Source organism: Mobula birostris, chromosome 1 (assembly GCF_030028105.1).
Source record: "Mobula birostris isolate sMobBir1 chromosome 1, sMobBir1.hap1, whole genome shotgun sequence".
Lineage (NCBI taxonomy): Eukaryota > Metazoa > Chordata > Chondrichthyes > Myliobatiformes > Myliobatidae > Mobula > Mobula birostris.
The window spans coordinates 227130029-227150567 of record NC_092370.1 but is presented as its reverse complement, the minus strand read 5'-3'; the positions used below and the strand labels follow the sequence as shown (position 1 = coordinate 227150567).

The following is a 20539-nucleotide window of genomic DNA, read 5'->3' as shown; positions in this document are numbered from 1 at the left end:
GCCTTTGTGAATCCAGGGATGGAGTTTAACAGTCACGAGGCAACGCTAGTGGGCTGCTCAGCACAGTCCTCAGTTCTTTGATTCGGTGCAAATTAACACATTTCACTGTGTGGTTCGATGTACATCGAATAATGCTAATCTTTTCTTTAAAGAGTTAAAGGGTTGAAGGTGAAATCTGATGAGAAAGGAAAGTGGACCATGGGAAAAAGAGAAAGAGAAGGGGAACCAAAGATGGGGTAAGGGGGGAGCTGGAATGGGCAATGGAAAAAGAGAGGAGGAGAGAGGAGATTACCATAAGTTCGGGAAATCGATGTTCATGCCATCAGGTTGGAGGCTACCCAAACAGAATATGAGATGTTACTCCTCCAACCTGAGTATGGCATCAAAATGGCAGAAAAAGAGGCCATGGACCAACATGTCAGAATGGGAACAGAAAGTCAAACTGAAACGGGTAGCCACCAGGAGATCCTGCCTTTTGCAGCAGACAGAAACTGGAACATCAGTCACTGAACTAAATCCCAAGTGACCCTACCATGGAAGAGCTGCACAGAGGTCTGAGCACGATACATCACCTCAATCACTTCAAACTGGATCCTCTGCCAGTCCTCCTTCGCTCTCCTCCTGACCACAACCTGCAAACACACAGTGATATTAGAGTTACATCCCCTCAAATCATCCCTCTTGTTTTTCACCCCAAATCATTCTGATGGAAGGCATGAACATCAAACGGTGCTGGAGAAGGCACAGGAGTTTCTGCAGAGGCTGGAATCTGGAGCAGACACAAAAAACACTGGAGGAACTCAGCAGGTCAGGCAGCATCTGTGGAGGGAAATGGACTGTAGATGTTTCATGTCAAGACCCTTCACCTGGACTGGAAGGTACAGTGGAGATAGTCAGTTTAAAGAGGTGAGGGGAAGGAATGGAGCAAGACCACATTTGGAGTATTATGTTCCGTTCTGGTCACTTCCAGGAAGAATATGGAGCAGGGGGTTCCCAAACTTTTTTATGCCATGGACCCCTATCATTAACCGAGGGGTCCATGGACCTCGGGTTGGGAACCCCTAAGTGGAGCATGTAGAGAGGGTGCAGAGATTTACCAGGACACTGCCTGGATTAGAGAGCATGTCTCGTGAGGATAGGCTGAGCGAGCTAGTTCTCTTAGGAATGAAGGAGAATGAGCGGTGTCTTGATAGAGATGAACAAGATGATAAGGAGAATAATTCGAGTGGACAGACAGAGACCTTTACCCAGGGTGGAAATGACTATTGCAAGAGGGCATAATTTTAAGATGATTGGAGGAAAGTATAGGGGGATGTCATGGTAGGTTTTTACACAGAGAGCAGTGAGTGTGTGGAACGCCCTGCCACAGAGGGTGGTTGAGGCAGATACATTAGGGACATTTAAGAGACTCTTGATAGGCACATGGATGAAAGGAAATGAAGGGCTATGTGGAGGGCAGATTTAGACCGATCTTGGAGTAGGTTAAAAGGTTGGTACAACATTGTGAGTCAAAGGGCCCGTACTGCGTTGGACTGTTCTGAGCTCTAGGAGCTGGCAGGCGGTAGTTGGATCCAGGTTGGTGGGGAGGCGGATGAGCAGATAGACTGGGAATGGAATGAGTGGGAACAGTGACAGAAGCTGGGAGGTGACAAGGGGCTGATGAAGATGAAATTTGAAAGCAGAGTAAGGTTGGAGCATGGAATTGTTTATTTTGTTTAGAGATATAGCCGGTAACAGGCCACTCTGGCCCACTTAATTATACCCACGTGACTAATTAACCTACTAACACTTACATCTTTGTAAAGTGGGAGAAAGGTGGAGCACCCGGTGAAAATACAGGTGGTCACAGGGAGAATGACAAAGTCCTTACAGACAATGGCGCAAATCGAACCCAGGTCACTGGTACTATAATACTGTTACACTAACTGCTACACTACTGGGCTGCAATAGAGCGAGAGAGGCGAGGGAGGCAGAGGGGAGTAGCAGGGGATGGTGGAGAGTTGGCAGGTTGGGCAGCATCTGTGGAGGGAAATGGACAGTCAAAGTGTCAGGTCAAGATCCTTCATCAGGACTGTGAGTAATTTAACTATCTACTTATGTCCATAACCAGCCTAGACAGCAATATAGAGAAAATAGTTTTAGATAGCAGAGAAGGGGTGGATGAAAGGCACTCTGACAGAGTGAGACCAAATGATTTAGTGTGAAATTCAGTCCAAGCATTAGGTCACCTTTCCCCTGGTGTATTTGCAGCTTTGCTAGAGAGCCCAACAAAACCCCATATTTAACGGGCCATGAAAGCATGCTCAGTGGGTGCTGGTAAGAATAGATCTCCCCCTCACCACCGTCCTGCGGAATGTACTCACAAACACTGCGATCCCGGTTAGAATGGCCAGTGCAATGATGATGATGATGGCCGCAAAGCCCGGCGAGATGGACTTCATGTTGATCCGGGGAGGCTCGTTGTCAAAGAACCAAACCTGGACCGACTCCCTCTCCACCTGCAAGCTCTTCCCATCCACTTCCAGAGTGAACCTGTTCGTCTTCAGCTGCGGGGAGATCAGAACACTCGTGAATGCTGCTCATATGATGCCACGCGCCTGTGAGCTTTTCACTGCACTGTGCATACACGGTCCTGCGTAAATGACAATAAACTCGACTTTGACTTTGAGAGTGACCCAGCCAACCAGACGTGGGTTTCAAAAATAAAAGAAAATCAATTAAAATTATGGAAGCACTCAGCACGTCAGGCAGCATCTGTGGAGAGAGAAACAGTAAACGTTTCAAGTTTATTAAATTATGAGCGGCATAGATAGAGTGGACAAAGAGTATCTGTTTCCCAGGGAAGAAATATCTAATACCAGAGGGCATGCAGCGAAGGTCAGAGGGGGTAGGTTCAAAGGGGATGTGAGGGGTAAATTTTTTGGGGGGATGCCCGGAATGAGCTGGCTGGTATAGGTAAATACATTAGAGGCTTTTAAGAGACAGTTAGATAGGCATGTGAATGTGAGGAATATGGAGGGATATGGACATTGTGTAGGTAGGAGGGATTAGTGTTTGGGTGTATTTGATTTGCTTTTTGGCTGGTTCAGCACAACATTGTGGGCCGAAGGGCCTGTTCTTGGGCTGTACTGTTCTGTGTTCGAGACTTTGGGAAACAGAAAATGAGTTAGAACACAGAACAGTCCTGAGACGACTTTTTAACCTACTCCCCCACTCTCTGTATAAAAAAAAATACCCCTGGCCTTCCCCCTTTCCTCCAACCACAGTTTTAGGTTAGAGTTTTAGAGACTGAGCCTGTGTCTCTATTTCCATGAGAGGTTAAGGAGGTTCGGCTTGTCGACGAAGATTCTACAGAGGTACTGGTGAAGGTGTCCTGACTGGTTGCATCGTGGTCAACTATGGCAATTCTTAAGAACATAAGGATCTGCAGAGAGCCAAAATGGCACAGACAACCAGCGACTCGTTGTGTGCAGTTCCAAAAGGAATCATCGAATATTCCCGTTCAGCACTACGACAGCTGAAATCCACAGTCAGAGCCATGGGCATTTCAGTAAGCAACACGGTCTTAAGCTCTATTTGCACTATTTATTTAATTTATTTTATATACTGTATATTTGTTGTAATTTACAGTTTTTATATTATGTATTGTACTGTACTGCTACAACAAAACCATAAATTCCACAGCATATGCCAATGATATCAAACCTGATTCTGATTGTGAATAGTGTACTCTGCCCAACTCATGCTAGGTTTAATAATGAAAGAAAATCTTGTTATTTATGTTTGTACAGCAAGGTAACAGGCTCTTGTATTTCAACTATCACCATCCTGAAGTGTTTTACCATCTCAGAGTGCTGCAGTGCCTGAATCCTGGAAGGTTACAGAATTATAAGGTCATAAAGCATAGAAAGAGGCCATTTGGCCCAGCTCATCCGTACTAGCCAAGGTGCCTTCCTGAGATAGTCCCAGTCGCCTGCATTGGCCTGTATCTTTCCTATCCATGTTTCCATCCAAGTGTCGATAAAACACTCTAATTGTACACACCCCCACCACCTCCTCTGGCAGCCCATTCCATATTATCACCACTCTCTGCCCCCCCCACTCCCAGATTCCCTTAAGCGCGAGAGGAACTGAAAGATACGGAGGTGTGGTGGAAGGAGTTGCCATAGAAACCCAGCTGCTGGGCAATGCCTATTCTCACTCAGTGAGGGAGTTAGTAGAATGGGGCATCACGGTGCCACAGTGGTCAGTGAAACGCTTTACTGCATAGTGACTTGGATTCAATTCCTACCGCTGTCTGTAAGGAGTTTGTTTGTTCTACCCACGACCGCATGGGTCCCTCTGGATGCTCCAGTGAGTTGTGGGCAAGCTATGATGATGTCAGAAGCATGGCGACATCTGAGGGTTGCCCCCAGCACATCCTCAGACCGTGCTGGATCTTTGATGAAAACAGGAGATTTCACTGTACGTGACAAACAAAACCAATCCTTATCTTTAAGAGCAGGGCTGTGCTCTCGGGAGAGAGTCAGGAGTTGTACTCACGTCCCTCTCGATGTAGTATGCCACAGTAGAGATGTCGGCGGGGTCTTTGGTCCCGTTCTCGCTCAGCCGGATGCAGATCTCTCTGGACAACTCGTGGACCTGTTGCCAAGATGACAGGGAGACAGGCCGTCAGTTCTGCAGGGCGGCCGACCTTCAGGGTGATCACAGGGGAGCTATTCAAGCCTGTCGTAACAGTCAGCGTGCTCACGGTTAATCTGACTCGGGCCTCGTTTCCCCTCTGTACCAGTTCCCCATCACTCTCAATTCCCCGATCTTTCAAAACTACCATCTTCCTCCACACTCTCTGTGGCCAAGAATTCCACAGATAACAACAAATTTTATGACATATGGCAGTGATATTAAACCAGATTCTGATCCTGAGATTCACACCCCTCTGCAAGAAAAAACATCCACCCAGCTCGGTGGTGTGTTGGGAGTACTGTATCAGCGTGGATTTCAGATTCAGATTCACCTATCTATTACGTGGACAGTGAAATGTGTCGCTTGTGCAACAAGGATGTGCTGCGGGCAGCCCACAGGTGTTGCCACACATTCCGGTGCCAAGGTGGCATGCCACAGTGCCCAGTGGAATACAGGCAGCAGCAGAACGAGCCCTTTTCCTCCCCTCAATCCCTCCCACCCAGTCACAAACACACAGATGCCTCCAACCCCAGGAGGGGCCCCCGACGTCCAGGATGGGCGGGGTCTTTGGTTATGCTGGCTGCTTTCAGATTCAGGTTTATTTATCACAAGTACATCGAAACATACAGTGAAATGTGTGGTAAACCATATATATATATATATATATATGTTGTAACTGGGTTACCTGTCTGGACATGCCCCTCTGCTGACTGCCCCTGTGGCTCCTCCCACAGACCCCTGAATAAAGGCGATTGCGCCATTGCTCCTCCCTCAGTCCAGGGCAGACACTCAGCATGATGGAGGTCACATTTTACTGCGAATAAAAGCCTTTCAGTATTTACCCTACTTCCAGTCTTTTGGAGTTATTGAAGGAGCATCAAAATGTCACCAGGCCAGCCAGGAACGTGCTGGGGAAAGACCACAAGTGTTGCCACACATTCCAGAGCCAATATAGCATGCCCCCAGTATCCAGCAGAACAACACAGAACACAACTTGCAACAAAGCAACATCAAGTCCCATTTCCACCCACCCACCCTCTCTCTCACAGGGACAGTCCTCCGACTCCAGACCTTCAGGCTCCCGGTCCCCAGTTTAGCACATCTACCCTTTCCCATTCCCCTGTCCTGCCCCCGCACCTCACGCCTCCTGCTCTAGCTCACTGTATCCCAATCAGATCTCTGGAATGGGGCCTCAAGCTGCCAGCTCTCTGAAATGGAGCTGGTTTCTCTTGGTGGAATTGAACACTGGTGAGGGGAGCCCCCGTACCACCTACCCACCCAGATCTTCCATTCAGAAGCCAGGTACTTGCCGTGATCTCCAGGATCTGGGTAGCCTTCAGGGTGTACTCTTTGACCAACTTGATGGCCACCTTCCTGAAACACAAGAAACCAGAGAACTTCCTGAAGAAACAGGAAACAGAGGGTAGCACAGTAACAAGATGATAAGAGGCATAGATAGAGGGGACAGTCAGAGACTTTTTTCCAGGGTGGAAATGGCTAATACAGTGGGGTATAACTTTAAAGTGATTGGAGGAAAGTATGGGGGGGGGATGTCAGAGAAAAATTCTTCATGAAGAGGATGGTGAGATGAGACGGGGTCGACAGGAGGAGGAGAGGGGCTGCCTCCTGTCACGTGCTGAGTTATGTTCACAACTCCGCAGTTTCTTGAGGCACGGCAAAGGTGAGCAGAGTGAACTCCAACGGTAAACAATCGGACAGGATAGCACAATGGTTAAACTTCTGCTGGTAACAGAGAGACATGAGTTCTAATCCCATCCCAGCAAAGACATACAATAGAATTGATGAGAAACTATATACAAGGTTTGACAAAACTATCAATGTGCAAAACGAAGACAGGCTGTGCAAATAACAAAAATACAATATAATAAAATACAAGTACATACATCAATATTGAAATTGAGTCCTTAAAATTAAGTAGAATCAGTTCAGAGTTGAGGTGAGTGAAGTTATCCACACTGATCTGGAGCCCGATTGTTGAAGGGTAATAACTGTTCCTGAACTTGCTGGTGTGGGACCTGAGGCTCCTGTACCTCCTTCCCGATGGTAGCAGTGAGAAGAGAGCATGGCCTGGATGGGGGGTGTTCAAAGCTACTAGATTCTTGCAAGAAAACCAACCCAATGCCCTTAGGAAAAGGTAAGAGCCATTCTTACCTTGTCTGGACTGCAGATGGTGGTGGGACCTCTGGTCAGTGTTTACCAACTCGTCTCTCCACCTTCTCCCGAACCCCGACAAAGGGGTACTGAGGCTGGTTAAATCAACACTATCAACATCTACACCCCCCCCCCCAAGTGAACCCTCATCCCCCCATGGCTCTGAAAAGATTCTACCCACCGTCGAACAGCTGCCTCCTTCATCTTCAGGAAGACAAACTCGACTTTGAAGCTGAAATCAATCTGAATGAGGCTGCAGGAAGGTGAGAGATTGGATTAGTTACTGAGTCTGGTTTGTTGAAGGAACACTATCCTGTTGTTCATTCCACTCCCCGCCCCACTCATCCGGGCAGCACCCACTCCCCGTCCCACCCATCGTGCAGCACCCACTCCCTGTCCCACCCGTCGTGCAGCACCCACTCCCCGCCCCCACCTGTCGGCCAGCACCCACTCCCTGCCCCACCCATCCAGGCAGCACCCACTCCCCGCCCCACCCGTCGGCCAGCACCCACTCCCCGCCCCACCCGTCGGCCAGCACCCAGTCCCCGCCTACCCGTCGGCCAGCACCCACCCGTCGGGCAACCCCCACCTCCCAGCCCACCCGTCAGCCAGTCTAGCCAAACAGCAGCAATGAGACTGTTGGTTCTGACCAGAGCCTTCCCTTTAAATCCAGAACCAACAGGGGGTGCCCCGATGTGGGACCTGAATCTATTTCCTTCACCATACTCCCATCCAATCTGCACTCCTTCTTCTGGGTCTGTGACCCAGACCTGCCCTGCTCAGTATCCCAAGGTCCAAATCTCTGACTGGGTCTGTGTCTTATTGCCCGGGTCCATACCTTTGTCTTTAGGTCTGCATCCCTTCCCTTGGCTCTCTGTCCCACTGACTGGGTCTGTATCTTTGTCCCATCCTTCCCCATGTCATTGTCACAAGCTCTATATCCCATCAACCCACACCTGGACCATAGTCCTCCATAACCCTCCCATCCCTGTACCCGTCCAAACTTCTCTTAAATGTTGAAATCGAACCCACACCTACCCCTGCTGTTCACAGCTCGTTCCACACTTATGAGTGAAGATGTTCCCCTTAAACATTTCACCTTTCACCCTTAACCTATGACCTCTAGTTGCAGTCTCACCCAATCTCAGTGGGAAGGTACCCCTCAGAAGTTTGTATCTCTCTATCAAATTCCCCCACTACATTAGGAATGAAGTCATAACCTATTCGCCCTTTCCCTCTATCTCAGGCCTCAGGTCCTGGGGACATCTTTGTCAATTTTCTCCGCACTCGATGTCTATTCTGGTTCTGAGTAACACTCACTGGACTCGGACGAGCTGGCCGCACTTGGGGTCGTCACCGGTCTTGTCGGTGACCCTGACCCCGGCGCTGTCCACGCACCAGCAGAGGTTGGAGTCGTCGCACTGCTTGGCCTTGAAGGTGCCGTTCCGCTCACACTCGGGGTCGTACAGGTCGTCGACCCTCCTTCCGCCCGGCTGCCTGCTGGCCGTCCGGCTCTTGTGAAGCATCTCCAGGCGCAGCAGGCGGCATTTGGGCGTCACTGAGAAAGCGGGAGAGAGGCGGTGGGGAGGCATCATTAAAGCGTGCACGGGAGATCTGTCGGGACTCGAGGGACCAAAGGTAAAGATAGTTTTATTTGTCACGTGTACTTCGAAACATCGAAACCACAGCGAAATGTTTTCTGTCATGTTTGCAACGTACTGGCGGCAGCTCGCAGGTATTGCCAAGCTTCAGGCACCAACATAGCAGGCCCACAGCTTACTTACCATCACTAACCCCTGGGAATGTGGTGGAAACCAGAGCACCTGGAGGAAACCCATGCGGTCATGGGGAGAACGTACAAACTCCTTACAGACAGTGGCGGGAATTGACAGTGCACTCTTGGGTGTGCTGGTTGTTAATGCAAACAACACAACTTTTTAAAACTTTCCTACTTTTTGCACTACTTAGTTCATTTAACTGTTTAATATATATTTACTTACTGTAATTCAGTTTCCTTTTTCTCTCTGTATTGCATTGAAAACATAGAAACCTAGAAATCTACGGCACATTACAGGCCCTTCGGCCCACAATGTTGTGCTAACCATGTAACCTACTCGAGAAACTCCCTGGAATTTCCCTACTGCACAGCCCTCTGTTTTTCTAAGCTCCGTGTGCCTATCTAAGAGCCTCTTAAAAGACCCTTTTGTATCCTCCTCTACCACCATCGCTGGCAGTGCATTCCATGCACTCACCACTCTCCGTGTGAAAAACTTACCTCTGACATCCCCCTTGTACCTACTTCCAAGCACCTTATTTCTGTGCCCCCTTGTGCTAGCTATTTCAGACCTGGGAAAAAGCCTCTGACTATCCACACGATCAATGCCTCTCATCATCTTATACACCTCTATCAGGTCACCTCTCATCCTCCATCGCTCCAAGGAGAAAAGGCTGAGTTGACGCAACCTGTTTCAGTGTTGTGCTGCTGCACGTGCCGGTGATATTAAACCTGATTCTGCTTCTGATTTGGGAACTAAATCTGAATCTGATGAGATGAACACACACAGTCATTTTCCCAGGGGAAGGGGAACCAAAAACCAGAGGGCACAGGTTTTTGGTGAGAGGGGAGAGATCTAAAAGGGACCTGAGGGGCAACTTTTTCACATGGAGGGTGGTTGGCATCTGGAATGAGCTGCCAGAGAAAGTGGTAGAGCAAGGTACAATAATATCTAAATGACTCTAGGTCAAGAACATGGAGAGGAGAGGAAGCCTAGGAAAGGCTTAAAGGGCAGCAGAGGTTTACAAGAATGATCCTGGGAATGAAAGAGTTAATGCATGAAGCGTATTCGATGGCTTTGGGCCTCTGTCGAAAGGCTTAGATAGAGTGGATTTGGAGAGGATGTTTCCAGTAGTGGGAGAGTCTAGGACCAGAGGGCACAGCCTCAGGATACAAGGACGTCCCTTTAGAACAGAGCTGAGAAGAAATTCCTTTACCCAGAGGGTGGTATATCTGTGGAATTCTTGGCCACGTATGAGTATGGAGGCCAAATCATTGGGTATATTTAAAGCAGAGTTTGATAGATTCTTGATTAGTTAGGGTGTCAAAGGTTATGGGGAGAAGGCAAGAGGATGGGGTTGAAGGGGATAATAAATCAGCCATGATGGAATGGCAGAGCAGATGCGATGGGCCAAATGGCCTAATTCTGCCCCTATGTCTTCTGGAAATGGGTCAAACGAGAGCAATTGGGACTAACTTCGATGGGCACCTTGGTCAGCATGGATGAATTGGGCCGAAGGGCCTGTATCCGTGTTGAATATGATGGGATGTGCAAAGTGAGTCATTGCTTACATATCTATTGCAACAAGAACAGAAATGCTGGAAGATCTCAGCCAGTATCTGGAAAGGAAAACCAGAGAATATTTTCGGTTATCTGCTTTCCAGTTCTGAGAGAGGGTCCCTGACTCAAACATTGACTGGTTTCACATTCCACGTATGCTGTTTGACTGACTGAGCCCCCTTGCAGATTCATTTTACACACCTATCACTGTACACCTTATATAAAGTGTACACCTTGTGAAAGATATTGACTTATAAACTACAGTATATTTTATTTTACATATTATGGATACAATGAGCTAAAAATTCCCATAATAGGTATAAATAAAGTAGAGGAAAAAACACAAAAAGCTGGAAGAACTCAGCAGGTCAGGCAGCATCTCTGAAAATGAATAAACAGTTGAAGTTTTGGGCCAAGACCCTTTATCAGGACTGTAAAGGAAGGGAGAGGATACAGAATAAAAAAGATGGGCAGAAAGAAGGAGGGCTAGCTGGAAGGTGGTAGATGTGGCCAGGTGGGTGGGAAACCCAAAGGGCAGGAGGAGGAATCTGATAGGAGAGGAGAGTGGACCATGGGAGAAAGGGGAGGAGAGGCAAGAGGGGGAGTTGATAGGCAGGTGAAGAGAAGGGGTAAGAGGCCAGAGTGGGGAATAGAAAAGGGAAGGGGGAGGGGGAAAAATGAAAAAAAAAAATTACCCGAAGGTGAAATTGATGTTCATGCCATTAGGTTGGTGTTTAATGAAGCAGGGAGTTTACGTAAATGTGTAATGTTTATATGGAGACACCAGGGGGCAGCACAGTAGTGTGGCAATTAGTGGAACACTTTACAGGGCCAGTGAATTGGATTCCATTTTCCCATTGCTGACTTTAATAAGTTTGTACCTTCTCCCCGTGACTGTGTGGGCTTCCTCCCATATTCCAAAGACATATGGGTAGGATTAGCGAGTTGTGGGCACGCTGTGCCGGAAGCATGGCGACACTAGCCATGTTGGTCATCAATACAAATGACACATTTCACTGCATGTTTCGATGCACATGTGACAAACAAAGCCAATCTTTAAAAGAGACAGCAGATGCAGCAACAAACAATTTGCTGGTGGAACTCAGCAGGTCGAGCAGCATCTGTTGTGGGGGGGTGAGCAACTGTCAACATTTCAGATCAGAACCTTGCATCTGACGGGAAATGATAAAGTGACAAGGTGCCTCGTGGCAAGAGGAAACCTTCTGGGTATCAGCAGGGCATGTGAAAACACAGTAGGCTAGTGATTGTCAGTGTAGTTTCATTACGTGCAAGGTCTGTGCTGAATATGGAATGTAGGGATTGTAAATTTGGACTCTAATTCAGGTTTATGATGTGTTCTAGTATTTAGATCTAGTTCTGGTTGTTTATTAGACCATAAGACCACAAGACATAGAAGCAGAATTAGGCCATCTGGCGCATCGAGTCTGCTCTGCCATTCAATCATGGCTGATCCTTTTTTTTAATCTCCTCCTCAACCCCAGTTCCCAGCCTTCTCCCCATAACCTTTGATGCCACATCCAATCAAGAACCTGTCAATCTCTGCCTTAAATACACACAACGACCTGGCCTCCACAGCTGCAGATGGCAACAAATTCCACAAATTCACCACCCACTGGCTAAAGTAATTTCTCCACATCTGTTTTAAATGGACGCCCCTCTATCCTGAGGCTGTGCCCTCTTGTCCTAGACTCCCCCACCATGGGAAACATCCTTTCCACATCTGTCCAGATCTTTCAACATTCGAAAGGTTTCAGTGAGATCACCCCTCGTCCTTCTAAGTTCCAGCGAGTACAGACCCACAGCCATCAAACGTTCTTCGTATGATAACCCTTTCATTCCTGGAATCATCCTTGTGAACCTCCTCTGGACCCTCTCCAATGCCAGCACATCTTTGCTAAGATGAGGAGTCCAGAACTATTCACAATTCTCAAGGTGAGGCCTCGCTAGTGCCTTATAAAGCCTCAGCATCACTTCCCTGCACAGCTAGGGGCAGCAAGGGACATGAGTGATCAGTGGTATAGACCAATCACAGTCTAATTAAGCAGGGCCAACGGGGCTGAATAGCCTCATTCTGTTCCCTTTCAAAGCTTTCAAGGGGAATGGAAACGAACAGATATAAATTTTTCAGTTACTACTTTTGACTGATTTTTGAATCGAGGTGACCTGCAGAAAATGAACACTGAGCTGAACTGTACTGAAATATACCTTCTGATTTTGTGTTTTATATTCTGTGTTTTTACTCTTTTTTTGTTGCCATTTGCACATGGGGGGGGGTTGATATTCAATGTTTTTGTTTAAACCAGTTGATTCAATGGTTCTTTATTTTGTGACTGCCTGGGGGGAGGACAAATTTCAGAGTTGTATACTGTGATAATAAATGTACTTTGAAACTGTGTGGATTGCAGTCTGCAGAATACAGTGGTACTGGGTTGCATTGGTGTCAGGGTTACAGTCGGTGCATGACTGCAGCAATACTGGGAGTGACGAGATGCATTGTTAGTGGGTTTGCAGAGGATGCGACTGATGCATTGGTTTCAGCAGTGCAGGGCTGGCGGCGAGGCAGCAACAGCGCAGGCTCGGAGTGAGGGCGGAAGGTGAGACTCACACTGGTTGCAGTTGACTGTTAGGTTGTCGAAGCCTCGGAAGACGGCCTCGCACGTTCCACACCGGTTGAGGTGGCAGGTCACGTACTCGTTGTACTTGCAGCTGGCGTCCTCGCACACCTCGTCAAACTCACAGTTCTCCCGGGCAGGAGAGGCATCGGGGCACTCGTCGTCTACCAAAGGAGGGACAAGGGTGAACACCAGCTCCCGGCAACAACCTTCCCCTTCCTTACCACAGAAACGGCTCTGCCCAAGACCGCAACAAACAGTCACAGACTGGTGGTCAGTTCCAAACAAAGGACCCTGGCTCATCCAAAAAGACTTACTAATGAAGTACCACTTAATTGTAGCTGCCGTTGTACAGTGGGGAGTCGGCAGCTGAGTAAAATAACACAAGTAGTAATGACCGGAAGACCTCAAGAAATGGGAGCAGGATTTAGGCCACTCGACCTCTCAAGCCGGTGCTGCCTTTCACCAAGATCATGACTGACCCAACTTTTCTTAAGTTAACATTCTAATTCGGAATCCCTTGTCAATTAGAAACCTATCCATGTCAGCTTTGAATATGTTCAAAGATTCACCCGCACAGGAATTCCAGAGACAGACAACTCCTTAAAGAAGGAAATCTTCACTTCCTGGTCTAAAATGAGCACCAACACTCCAAGACCATGCCCTCTGGTCCTAAACTTTCCATCAGTGGGGAAACACCCCCTCACCATTGACCTTGATAAGCTGCCAAGGATCTAATGTTTCTACGAAAACACCTCTTGTTCTCCTGCACTCGGAGATTGCAGACCGGACTGTGCATAGAACATAGAACGGTATATTACAGCCAGGACAGGCCCACGGTGTTGTGCCGACCTTTTAAATCAGCTAACCCTTCCCTCCTACATTTTTCTATCTTCCATGTGCCTATCTAAGAGTTTCTTAAATGCTCTAATGCACAAGGGGGCTCCACACACCCACCACTCTTTGTGTAAAGGACTTACCTCTGACATCTCCCCTATACTTCCCTCCAATTGTCTTAAAATTATGCCCCCCCCCCAGAAAAAATCTCTGGCTGTCCACTCTGTCTAAGCCTCTATCAAATCACCTCTCACCCTCCTTCACTCCAAACAGAAAGCCCTCGCTCACTCAACACATCCTCACAAGACATGCTCTCTAATCCAAGCAGCATCCTGGTAAATCTCTGCACCCTCTCTAAAGCTTCCTAAAATGAGGTGCCTAGAACTGAACAGAATACTCTCTGGGTGTTCCAGTTTGTTCCATTTTCCCTTGTAAGGTTTTCTCTCCAAAGCTGTTGTCATCCTAGCATAGCTCCTCTCCCATAACATTGCCTTCCCTTAAGGCCATCACAACAGCACAGCGTACCACTGGTTCTCTCTGGGTCGCAAACACCTGACTTGTGTTCATTCTGTACATACGAGTGTGTGCTTGGGAGACTAGCGGGACAGATCTGCCAGCTGCTGCGGGTCTGAAGGCATCTTCTGCCAGGAGAGAACTGAGTTCATGGCTGCATTTCTGACTTAAGAACTATTCCAGTTACGAATAGTTCTTAGGAACAGAACCTTGCAGTGACCTGGGAAGGGACGTGTATTTTAGATTTGACTAATCGCTTAGAGTGAATTAAAAATGCCATCGTTATTGTTGGCCGAATCCCAGAGGGTGACAAAGGAGATCGACCGGCTGGTTGAATGGGGTCCCAGAACAACCTGGCACTCAGTGTCAGTAAGCCCAAGGAGCTGATTGCGGACTCCAGGAAGGGAAATTCGGGAGAATGAGCACTGGTCCTTATCAAGGGATCAGCAGTGGAGAGAGTGAGCAGCAACAAGTTCCTGGGTGTCAACATCTTAGAGAGTCTATCCCCGGTCCAACACATTGATACAGTTGAGCAAGAAGTCATGCCAGCAGCTGTATTTCATTGGGGTTTTGAGGAGATTTGGTGTGTCACCAGTGTACAAGAGAGCACTCTGACTGATTGCATTGCAGCCTCGTAGGGAGGCACCAGTGCATATGATCAGGAAAAGCTGCATAAGGTTGTAAACTCAGCCAGCTCCATCATGGTACTAGCCTCCCTGCCATTGAGGACATCTTCAAAAGGAGATGCCTTAAGGAGGCATCCATCACTGGGATCCTCACCACCCAGGACACGCCATCTTCCCCTTACCACCATCGGGGAGGAGGTTCGGGAGCCTGAAGACGTACACTCAATGTTTTGGGAGCAGCTTCCTCTCCTCTGCCATCAGATTTCTGAACAGTCCATTAATCCATGAACACTACCATGCTATTTTGCTCTCTGTTTGCACTATTTACTGATTTTCTTACAGTACATATTTCTTATTTATAGAATGTTTTCAATGTATTGCTGCTGCAAAACCACAACATTTCACAACATACGTTACTGATAGTGAACCTGATTCTGCTCCTATTCCTGGAAATGCCGAGAAGGACAAACGGTTTCCATGGCGAAGAGTAATCAACTCTCCGTCAAAGCCTCTGGTCAAATACATTAACCTTGTTTCCCTCTGCATGCATGCTGCCTGACCTGCCAAGTGCTCTTGTCTGCAACAGCATTTCTGTTACAAAGTACAGTACAGACCCTAAGGCCCATGAGTTAGCGCCAACCTTTTAACCGTCTCTGAGACCATTTAACTCTTCCCTCCCACATAGTCCTCCATTTTTTCTTTCATCCACGTGCCTGTCTAACAGTCTCTAATGTAACTGACAGGTTACACTTGAACCCGAGGGGGACCAATATCTTTACAGGCAGGTTTGCTAGAGCTGTTGGGGAGGGTTTAAACTAACTTGGCAGGGAGATGGGAACCATGGTGATAAGGCTGAGGCTGGGGCAGTTGGTATACAAGTACGAGGGGTGATTAATAAGTTTGTGGCCTAAGATAGAAGGAGTCAATTTTAGAAAACCTAGCACATTTATTTTTCAGCATAGTCTCCTCCTCCATTTACACACTTAGTCCAGCGGCTGTGGAGCATACGGATCCCTTATTTATAGAAGTCAGTGTCTTGGACCTCCAGAAAGTGGTCCACAGCAGGGGTGATTGATAAGTTTGTGGCCTAAGGTAGAAGGAGATGAGTTATTAACTTCAAACTTCTGCATAATCACTCAAAGAGTTGAACTGCACGTGCATGTAATGAGAGCTGTATAACTCATCTCCTTCTACCTTAGGCCACAAACTTATCAATCACGCCTCGTAAATGCAGTGTGTAGTGAGACTGAGAGGAGTGACTGGCAGATGATTGGTCAAATTTGCAGTCAGTGGGATGAATTGAAGTGTAACATGGAGGCAAAATTGAAAAGCGTGATGAATACAAGACTAGTGGTGTTATACCTGAATGCACACAGCAGATGATCTTGTAGCACAGTTAGAGATTGGTATCATTGATCCTTTGAACCTTTAACCTTCATCAGGGATTGTGGGCGCCCATGAGTCATGTCTGAAAGATCGTACTTGGGAGCTTAAAATCCAAGGATACGCATTTTATCGATAGGACAGGCAGGTAGGCAAAGGGGGTAGGGTGGCTTTGTTGGTAAAAAAAAATGAAATCAAATCCTTAAAAAGAGGCGACCTAGGATTGAAAGGTGTAGAACCCTTATGGGTAGAGTTATGTAACTGCAAGGGTAAAAAGGCCCCGATGGGTGTTATATACAGGCCTCCAAAAAGCAGCCAGGATGTGGGATATAAATTACAACAGGAGATAGAAAAGGAATGTAAAAATGGCAATGTTATGATAGTCATGGGGATTTCAATATGCAGTAGATTGGGAAAATCACGATGATGTTGGATCATGAGAGAATATTTGTAGAATGCTTACAAGATGGCTTTTTAGAGCAGCTTATGGTTGGGCCCACTAGATGAAAGGCAATTCTGTACAGGGTCAGGAGAGGGAACGACCAGAGATTGACCAGAGATTTTGATGGAAGGTTAATCCCTTTTCTCTATGGAAACTGTTTGTTCTGCTGGACATCTCCAGGAATAGAATCAGAATCAGGTTTATTATCACTAACAAGAGAAAATCTTCAGATGCTGGAAATCCGAGCAACACACACAAAATTCTGGAGGAACTCAGCAGGCCAGGCAGCATCTATGGAAAAAAGTAAGTCAACGTTTCAGGCTGAAACACTTCAGCAGGAGTCCAGCCAAAGGGTTTCCGCCCAAAAGGTCGACTGTACTTTTTTTCCATAGATGCTGCCTGGCCTACTGATTTCCCCCAGCATTTTCTGTGTGTTGCTCTGTAAAGGGTGCTGCGTAATGAACCTGATTGAATTAGTAAAGGAACCCTTAGGATGCAGTGATCATAATATGATAGAATTTATGCTGCAATTTGACAGGGAGAAGATAAAGTCAGATGTATCAGTATCACAGTGGAGTAAAGACTATTACAGAGGTATCTGAGAGGAGCTGGTCAAGGCTGATTGAAAGGGGACACTAGCACAGATGATGGCAGAACAGCAATGGCTGGAGTTTCTGGGAGCAATACAGAAAGTGCAGGATGGATACATCGCAAGATGAAGAGTATTCTAAAGGGAGGATGAGGAAATTGTGGCTGACAAGGGAAGCATAAAAAGAGGGCTGATAATATAGCAAAAATTAGTGGGAAGTTAGAGGATTAAGAACCTTTTAAAAACCAACAGAAGGCAACTAAAAAGCCATAAGGAGAGAAAAAATGAAATATGAAGGAAAGCCAGCCATAAAATGAAAGTGGATACCAAAAGTTTTTCTCAGACATATAAAAAGTCAAAGAGAGGTGAGAGTGAGTATTGGACCACTGGAAAATAATAGAGGTAGAGGTAGAGGTAGAAAATAGAGAGGTAGTAATGGGAGACAAAGAAATGGTGAATGAACTTAATAATATTTTGCATCAATTTTCACTGTGAAAGACCCTAGCAGTATGGAAGAAATTTGAGAGTGTCAGGGGGCAGAAGTGAGTGTGGTTGGTATTACTAAGGAGAAAGTGCTTGAGAAGCTGAAGGTTCTGAAGGTGGATAAGTCACCTGGGCCAGGTGGACTACACGCCGGAGCTCCGAAAGAGGTAGCTGAAGCAATTGTGGAGTAATGATCTTTTAAGAATCACTAGATTCTGGAATGGTTGCAGAGGACTAGAAAATTGTGAATGCCACTCCACTCTTTAAAAAGGGAGACAGAAGAAAGGAAATTATATTCCCCTTCATTCCCACTCTTTGCCTCCTGCCAGTCAGCCAATCTTCTATCCATGCTAGTCTCTTTGCTGTAATACCAGGGAGGAGGCAGGAGAATGGGATTGAGAGGGAGAATAAATTAGCCATGATGGAATGGCAGAGCATACTTGACGGGCTGAATGGCCTAATTCTGCTCCTATGTCTTACGACTCTACCACCACACCTGGCAGTGTGTTCCAGGCACCCACCACTGTAAAAAATCTATCTCTAACATAAAACATAGGAGAAGAATTAGGCCATTCAGCCCATCAAGTCTGCTCCGCCCTTCCACCATGGCTGATCCTAGATCCCACTCAACCCCATACACCTGCATTCTCGCCATATCCTTTGATGCCCTGACCGATCAGGAAATGATCAACTTCTGCCTTAAATATACCCACAGACTTGGCCTCCACCACAGTCTGTGGCAGAGCGTTCCACAAATTTACTACTCTCTGGCCAAAAAAATTACTCCTTACCTCCATTCTAAAAGGTTGCCCCCCCCTCTAGTTCTGGACATCCCCACCATAGGAAACATCCTCTCCACATCCACCCTATCTAGTCCTTTCAACATTCGGTAGGTTTCAATGCGATACCCCCCACATTCTTCTAAATTGCAGTGGGAAAGCTGCCAAATGCTCCTCGCATGTTAACCCTTTAATTCCCAGAATCATCCTTGTGAACCTTCTCTGGACTCTCTCCAAAGACAACACACCTTTCTGGGCCCAAAACTGGTGACAATACTCCACGTGTGGCCTGGCTAGTGTGTTATAAAGGCTCAGCACTATCTCCTTGTTTTTATATTCTATTCTCCTTGAAATAAATGCCAACATTGCATTTGCCTTCTTTACCAGAATCAACCTGTAAATTAACCGTCTGAGAGTCTTGCACAAGGATCCTGGTCCCTCCCTAAACATCCCCCCCCCCCAACTTTCCTTCATTCACAAGGACGTTCTCTGGTATTAGCCATTGCCGCTCTGGGAGAAAGGTGCTGTCTGTGCACTCTTTTGATATCTCTCACCTCCAACAAATCCTGCTTCTCTCCATTCTCCATCTCATCCTCCTCCTCCACTCCAAAAAGGAAAGCCCTTTCCCCATAAGGTGTGATCTCTAATCCAGGCAGTATCCCAGTAAATCTCTGCAGCCTCTCCCATCGGAGAGGTATTTATCCAAACATCCTGCTGTTGGATCCTTTTACATTACACTAGAGCACAGATGAGTTTTACATTATCCTCTATCAACCACGGAGCTGCAAACCCTGCTAGAGAAATTAGCACAACCGGCTTACCTGGTATGGCAGAATTTGTGCAGAGACGACCCATCAACACCGCCAGGAGAAGCAGGCAGCTATCTCTGCCCATGTTCCGTGCCTGTCGCACTGGAGCTGTGATAGAAATGGCAAGCCTCCCTGCCTCCTCACGGAGTCTGAGGAGCTAGTGAACAGAATGCCTTCAGCTCCAGGGGAAGGGTTAAGTCAGCCAGATAAACTCAGCTGGTTTAAGTTTAACAGCCCCAGTTTGTTGTTACACCTGCAAGGCATGAACAATATCAAAAACTGGAAGCAAGCATGGGCTGGCAGACAGCACCTTTACTTTGATAGAAGGTTAGGTATGTTGAAACGCTCTGGAAAACTTCTACAGATGTACTGAGGCGTTCTAAGCCCTTGCAGAGATCACACTTGCAGCACTTTAGGGTACAATACCCAAGAGGAGCTGGGATTGGAGAAAGTCCAGAGGTTGTTTATGAAAATGATCCCAGGAATGAAAGGGTTAAAGTATGAAGAGCATCTGATGACTCTGGGTCTGTAGTCGCTGGAGTTTATAAGAATGGAGTGGGGGAGACCTCATTGAAACCTGTCGAATATTGAAACGCCTAGATAGAGTGGACGTGACGAGAATGTTTTCTATAGTGCAGGAGTGCAGGACCAGCAGGCGTAGCCTCAGAATAGAACAGAGATGAAGAGGAATTTTGACAGCCAGAAGATGGCGAATCAATGGAATTAATTGCAACAGACGGCTGTGGAGGGCAAGTCATTGGGTATATGTAAAGCGGAGATTGATAGGTTCTTGATTAGTAAGAACATCGAAGGTTATAGGGAGAAGGCACAAGAATGGGGTTGAGGGGGAAAATAAATCAGCCCTGATCAAATAGCACAGCAGATTGGATGGATGAATGGCCCAATTCTGTCCCTTTGTCTTAGGGTCTTATAGCTGTCCTGACAGGTTGCATCATGGTCTGCGACAGCAATCTGGATGTTCAGGAATGCATGAAACTGCAGAGCAGGGACTCAGCCCAATACATCACTGGCACATCCCTCCCTGCCGTCAGCAGTACCTATAGGACGTTTAGCCTCAAGAAGGCAGCATCCATTATCAAAGATCCCTACCATCCGGGCAATGCCATCTTCTCACAGCTACCACAGAGGAGGAGGTACACCACCTGAGGTCCCACACCACCAGGCCTGTCTTATTGGCCTTCTTTTTGTGCTGCATCAGATCCGGAGTAACAATTACTTCATTCTCCTTTAGACC

At 47.1% G+C, this 20539-nt stretch overlaps 1 protein-coding gene across 2 annotated transcripts in view; it reads right to left on the bottom strand.

Annotated features, from left to right (window-relative positions):
* The window catches only part of LOC140205349 (epithelial cell adhesion molecule-like), a 30089-nt gene extending 10382 nt beyond the window's left edge, over positions 1 to 19707 (bottom strand). The window contains exons 1-8 of one of the 2 annotated variants that reach the window (XM_072272947.1): positions 19297 to 19707; positions 12817 to 12987; positions 8176 to 8413; positions 7037 to 7108; positions 5994 to 6057; positions 4543 to 4641; positions 2364 to 2546; positions 573 to 632 (exon numbers count right to left, since the gene is read on the bottom strand). In XM_072272947.1, coding sequence (XP_072129048.1) covers positions 573 to 632; positions 2364 to 2546; positions 4543 to 4641; positions 5994 to 6057; positions 7037 to 7108; positions 8176 to 8413; positions 12817 to 12987; positions 19297 to 19369 — 960 coding nt within the window. In that variant the 5' untranslated portion in view covers positions 19370 to 19707. The remainder of the gene's footprint in view (positions 1 to 572; positions 633 to 2363; positions 2547 to 4542; positions 4642 to 5993; positions 6058 to 7036; positions 7109 to 8175; positions 8414 to 12816; positions 12988 to 19296) is intronic. The other variant, XM_072272954.1, reaches the window with a different exon arrangement.
* Between the last annotated feature and the right edge of the window lie 832 nt (positions 19708 to 20539).